The sequence below is a fragment of the Cygnus atratus genome, chromosome 1 (assembly GCF_013377495.2).
Source record: "Cygnus atratus isolate AKBS03 ecotype Queensland, Australia chromosome 1, CAtr_DNAZoo_HiC_assembly, whole genome shotgun sequence".
Classification (NCBI taxonomy): domain Eukaryota; kingdom Metazoa; phylum Chordata; class Aves; order Anseriformes; family Anatidae; genus Cygnus; species Cygnus atratus.
In genome coordinates, this window is record NC_066362.1 from 190,703,800 (window position 1) to 190,709,799 (window position 6,000).

The window sequence follows — 6,000 nt, forward strand, 5'->3', positions numbered from 1 at the left end:
GAAAAGTAGAACAAGTTCAAATACAGGGTGAAATTGAACTCCCACTGTAAACAGCCTACAAGCCTCTTCTCACCTTCAGCAAGCCACCTCCCACCCCACATATTCCAAGGAAGCCAAGCTCCAAAGCAAGCGCTGTTGATTGAGCAACCAGTTGTGCAAGAAAACAGATTCCAAGCTGAAGTTTGTAGTCATTATATCCTTGCAGTAGTGTTTCTAGTAAATGAAATGGCAATTTCCTGTTTGCTCTTAGTACTTTTCCCCACTGTTACGCAAAACTAGTACGTGCTTCCAGCATACTGCAACAGTGACCTTGATTTATTTTTCAAAAATTTTACTGAAATAAATCCTCCCAGTAATTAAGTCAAGTCATTAAACTCTATTGGCATTAGGATGTTTTAACACAGAAAGCATTCACAAGCAGAGCATTTATTTTTTTAAGTGTTAAAACTGAAAAACATTTGTAAGGCGCATGGTACTGTTCAAAGGGAAACTTTTTTTTTTTAAAGAAATCTTCTCTTTATTTGGGAACTGATGGGGAGACTTAAAACATTTGCACCAGTTCTTTTTTGCACATTTACATGCAGATGAGAAGCTAGAATGGAGTTGGCAGCATGGGACAATAATTGTAAAACAAACTTTTCTAAAACCAGACTTTGGACAACAGATGAGCACTTCATAGCAATACTGCACCACGGGAAGTGCTAGCAAAGACTTGCTGGCAGGATTCAAGTCTACAAAGGGCACACATTTCTCTGACTGGAGCCAGGCTTACTTAAGCCACTTCTCACGAAAATGTGTAAGATCCTGTAATATCACTATTTCAGAGCATTGCAGTGATTTCAGAACAGAAAGCTTTACATCAACCTACTTCTGTAGAAGAGGAACCAGAAAAATCAGTCTCTTCATCCTTCACCCCATCACTGATCTCTACAAAAGAACAGGTAAATACTTGACTATGAGTGTTTAAACTGGAACATATAACTAGTGACACAAACAGGAATACATGATCACTACAGTAGTTTTCTACAAAGACATTAAGTCAACAGGAATTTGAACACTGACCTTTACGATGACATACTTCAAAAGCTCTAAGTCCAGATATATAGATATGAAAGTTTATAAAGAATTACCAAAAAAAGCTTACCTTTAATGATTTAGGGCATTATCTGCATGATATGTATGTTATACTGCTGCTACATGAGGGACAAGAAAACCCCGTGAAAGGGAAGGCAAAAAGGCAACGAAAACACATTCAAAATGTGTAGCTATATTACAGGAAAAAACAGTTTTCATAAAGCCTCCATACATCCTAGATACTCAAAATTTTACAAATCTTACAGACAACCAAGCAAAAAGAGATTAATCAGATTTGCAGCCTGTTTGTCTTTGGGAGACCACCTGAAACAGTGAATATTGCACAACACAAAATTGCTAGCAATAGAAGTCAAGAACCAAAAATCTTACCTTTCACACCCATATCGTTTAATGTATCACACAAATCACTTCTTCTGTGACTTTGTTCTGTTAAGTCCTCTTCTAGTATCTTAAGACACTGCCTTCAGAAATAAAAGCAAAGGTTAAAAATCTTTAGGGACATCAACCAAACATGAATTCTCACTCCTAGCTCTTAAAACTTAGCTCACCTGCTTTTTACCAAATGACATTATGCAGAAAAAAGGTTGAGTTAATGACACATAGAACACATGCACAGAATAATTTTCTTCTAACTAAAAGCAATTCATTAGCTCCATGATACTGAATTCACTGCCCATAAAGGCGATACTGGAGTTTTTAAGCAACCAGAACCAGTTTCCAAAGTCACTAGAACCACCAGTAACTAACTATATAAGGGTTTAAATCACAGTTGTTTTATATAGTTATTTAACTGAAAGTATGTTGGATGTATCAATGTATCTTATTTACTTGTGAAATAACCAGATCAATACAAGATATTGGTAGCCTAATAACCCAGTATTTAGGAACATCCCAAGAAGCTTTTGAAAAGTCTTTCCTTGAAACCTTTCCTAAATTCTAAAGTTTATTCTAAAATTCTAAAAATTCTGAAATTCTGAATTCGACCTTTATTTAAATTCTAAAGCTTTATGCATGCCATCACTGCACATCTTCATATGCGAATCTGTAAAAATACTCATTTGCAACACTGCATGATACAAACATTACTTATATGCTTCTCAATGTTACTTCCTAATAATTACAGAGACAAAACTGAAAAAAACATGTAAGTCACTGGAGTAAGCTCAGTATTTACATGCCTTATAGCTTTCAGTTTTCTTCTTGTAAGCTCTTCACTACTGCCATCCACCGAGTCCTTCTTTCTACTCATTGTGTCCCTGACATTAGAAGGAAAAAAAGAAGTGACAAGGTTACTTCAACGTGTACATTTCTTCACTTAAGCAAATATGGTAGATTACATCCCTTTGTAAGGATTGAAAGGAAAATAAAGAGATGCGGAATTCTTTTAACGTATATTTTTCTTTAGAAATCTTGAATTTAAGAGAAGGCTGGTCTGCCTGCCTTGTGCTGCCCAGATACCCCACTCGATACACCCCAACCCTTACCAGTACCGGTTTCACGACCCCTTCTTGCTGACACAGCCCCAACGCGACTGCCTGCCCTGCAGACCGCGGCGTCCCACCCGCTTTATAACTGGGACGCCCCGAGGCCACCACGCACCAACCACTGCTTCCTCGCAGCGCCGAGGAAACACTGCCACGCGCTCCCCTTCGCGCGCCAAGATAGCTCCCCTCCCCGCCAATCAGCGAGCGCCCCGTCCGCCCTCCTGCCCCTTGCAGCCAATCACAGCGAGGCGGGAGGGGGAGGGCAGTGCTTGCTGCGGCCCGGGCGGGCGGGCTCCGCCGCCATGTTCCTGTTCTGAGAGGCGGCGGGGTTGTGGCGAAATGGCGTCCCAAAGGCGCTGCGGGACCGGAGACTGATTTTGAAAACGGCGTCTCCTTGGCTAGAAGCTGTTAGTTCATGCTTTGGGATTACTTTATTCCATATTTCTGTTTAATTCACCTATAGTAAAATACAGTTTAACACACTGATGTTCTCTCACAACTTTTAGGCGCTTTAATTGCTAAATCATGAACCAAGCCAGCTTTCAAAGGGGCAGGTGTCCTAACAAGCCCTAGGTTATTCAAATCTTTGCACCATTTGCACAGTAAATCTAGGTTCTACCTTAAGGCCTTCACCTTAAAAGTGCTAAATAAGTGTTAGGTTGGGGTTTTGACTCAGATAATAAGGCAGAATTCAAAAGGTCATGCAAAGTCAATTGAGAGTGCAATTGAGAGTAATTACAATTGAGAATAATTCAATGAAAAAAAAAGGCATGAAGAAAGGATCAGTAAAGTTCAAAATTAGCCAATCTAGCTCCTCACCTGCTTTTAGTAAAATAAAATCAGGCATACTTGAATGCTTTAGTTACTCTTGAATGTGCTCTGTGGCATGACTTGGTTGTGAAGAACAGAAATTTCTAGGAGTTATCCTTAAGCTGATTCAGCACTTTCCCCCAGAAGCCCTCTTTGTTAACCAGGACCTGATTAAACTCAACTTTGTGTAAAATTCTCTTAGAGACTTGTAAAATTTTATAGCAGTGCCTCGTGTCCAGTCTGCATCTCTTTGGTGTGGTTTGGCCTACAGAAAATTTGCTTCTTGTAGATTTAGTAAGGCTGAAGGCTTCTAGGAGGCTGGGAGGGATGTTTGTGAAAAGATCTTCAAGTCTAGGTCCTCCAAGTAGTGACTGATCCAGCAGTTTATAGTAAATTTGAACTGCAGACAGTGCATACACGAGGCTAACATTTATCACCTGCTACAAAGACACCAAAACCAGTCTATATTTCAATTTTGAATACAGATTTCCAAGTACATTCCCTTTCTGGACAGCTCCAGCAACATCACAAACCGCTGCCTTGCTGTTCTACCCTGGGATTTTCTGTGTGCTCCCCCAGATCAGCTGGCCAGGGAACCTAGTTGTCCTTGCATTAACCAGTCCTGCATCTCTAACTCGGAGATGGCATCTTCTACACCTAGACTCAAAAAGTGGACTCTTTTAATGATTTTGACCCTGGTTAGGTAGCCACCACCTTTTCATCCAGATTTTTCTACCCTTTGTAAATAGCAAAGTGCAATATAAAAAATAAAGATGCATCACTGCAAAAACAAACCCACCCATATTACATCAAAAAGGCTGTGATGCAGAAATGGGCCCTCAGATACTGTCAGATCTGTCAAGAAAAGTATGGTGCTGCTCAGTTGAAAAGGGCCTTTGCCCAGTGAGGATGCTTCCCAGGGAGGTAGATGACACCATTGAACAAATTAGGTTCAAACTTTCTTTAATACAAAAAGACCCACCCCCTGCTGATTGTGCAGTCCCACTTGCCATTTACCATTCTTATCAGGATGGTGTTATGAAACTCAATTACAACCAGTACTGAGAGAAGTCCATTTCAAAATTGCCCCACAACCCACATTGCAGACTTTGATGAGGCCTCCAGTCTCTATTAGAAGAGCTCTAATGGATTGGCATGTTTAATGGCAGTAATCAGGACTGAACAACAAATGACAGCCACTGATGGATTTCCATAGCTACTACAATGACTGTCATACCACAGCTGAACCAGTGTCAACTCTACAGATTCTACAGACCTGGCAGATGTGTCTCACCTAAAATACTCATCCCTAGCATGTCCTCTGTCTGTGAGACTGCAAATCAGTATGTACCAGGCTGAAGTTGCACGTTACACAAATTCCCTGTTACCAATGTTTTTCAGAGTCAATCTCCAAATGATTCTACAAAATATTATCAAAAGACAGGGATGAGAACTGAAATTCATATTTCTCCTTGACATCAAAATTCATAGACTCGATTTAGATACTGGTTCCATGGCACTTCATCATTTTTGCATCTTCAGTTAATTCATGTTTGACAGATGACAATTAGCCCTCTCTGTCCCACAGGTTCTAATCCCCCTTCTCGTGCATTGTAAATACCAGTTGTGTTTTCCCTTGGATTGTCCAACCAATTATCTCAATGAAGTAAAAATCTTAGGAGTTTTCTCAGCTTCAATTTAGCTTTGAAAATTGCATCCTCTGTTTCAAAGGTGACAAAAGGCTTATGCACACAAAATTTTGTTCTTCTGTTCCATACTCTAAGCTAATTCCTGCTTAAAAAAGTCACCTGTATTTATGTTACCTAAGGACATAGTGAATAATGACTGAGGTGTAAAATGTAGGGTAGGTGATGGCAGACTTGTTTTGAATGTAGCCAAGAAAAGGAATTTATAGGAAAGATTATCTGAGGTAAAGGTCTAAATGCAATTTTAAACCAGCAGTGTCTAAGATTGTCTAGAAAGTAGCCTAACCTTCTCTTTGATGAGAAACCTAATTAGTCCTAATTAGCTCTTTGGTGAGATGATAGCTCATCCTTGCTTTTATTTTTAGTTGCATTTAACAAATGAATGAACAATAGCAACAAATGCTCACGATAGTTAAGATTTTTCTGCTAATTAAATTTAGTATATTTTTATTATTTTCTGCTGATAGCTGAAACTCATAAAAATACAGCTATGCTTATTATTCTCTACACCTCTCCCACAAATTACAAGGAATTATAAAATATATACGTACATGTTATTCTATCTATCATACATATATTGTTTGTATCTTTGTCAAAATATATATATGATGAACATAAGCTGCACCCCTTTAGTTTTAGGTTCATACCACTCCGAGAATCTGATCACAAAAATGGCGACTTGGTTTAATATTTCAGAAAAGACCACAGTAAATGTACAGAAAAGAATGAACATTTTCTGTCTGTGCCACTAGCTATTGAGAGAACATTACCATGGTTTCTTGATTTTACAAGATAGTAGTTAAAATTCGGTGTAAAACGTCAGTGCTTCTATTTGGGAACCACGAGATGGCAGCATGGATTAACCATGGGTGGGCTCACCGGTCCTGTTGCCTTTCACTTGTGTG

The 6,000-nt window shown here is 39.2% G+C and overlaps 1 protein-coding gene across 1 annotated transcript in view; it reads right to left on the minus strand.

Moving 5' to 3' along the window:
- RNF17 (ring finger protein 17) overlaps positions 1-2,344 on the minus strand; it is a 44,889-nt gene extending 42,545 nt beyond the window's left edge. The window contains exons 1-3 of the mRNA XM_050713616.1: positions 2,274-2,344; positions 1,465-1,556; positions 869-927 (exon numbers count right to left, since the gene is read on the minus strand). Coding sequence (XP_050569573.1) covers positions 869-927; positions 1,465-1,556; positions 2,274-2,344 — 222 coding nt within the window. The remainder of the gene's footprint in view (positions 1-868; positions 928-1,464; positions 1,557-2,273) is intronic.
- Between the last annotated feature and the right edge of the window lie 3,656 nt (positions 2,345-6,000).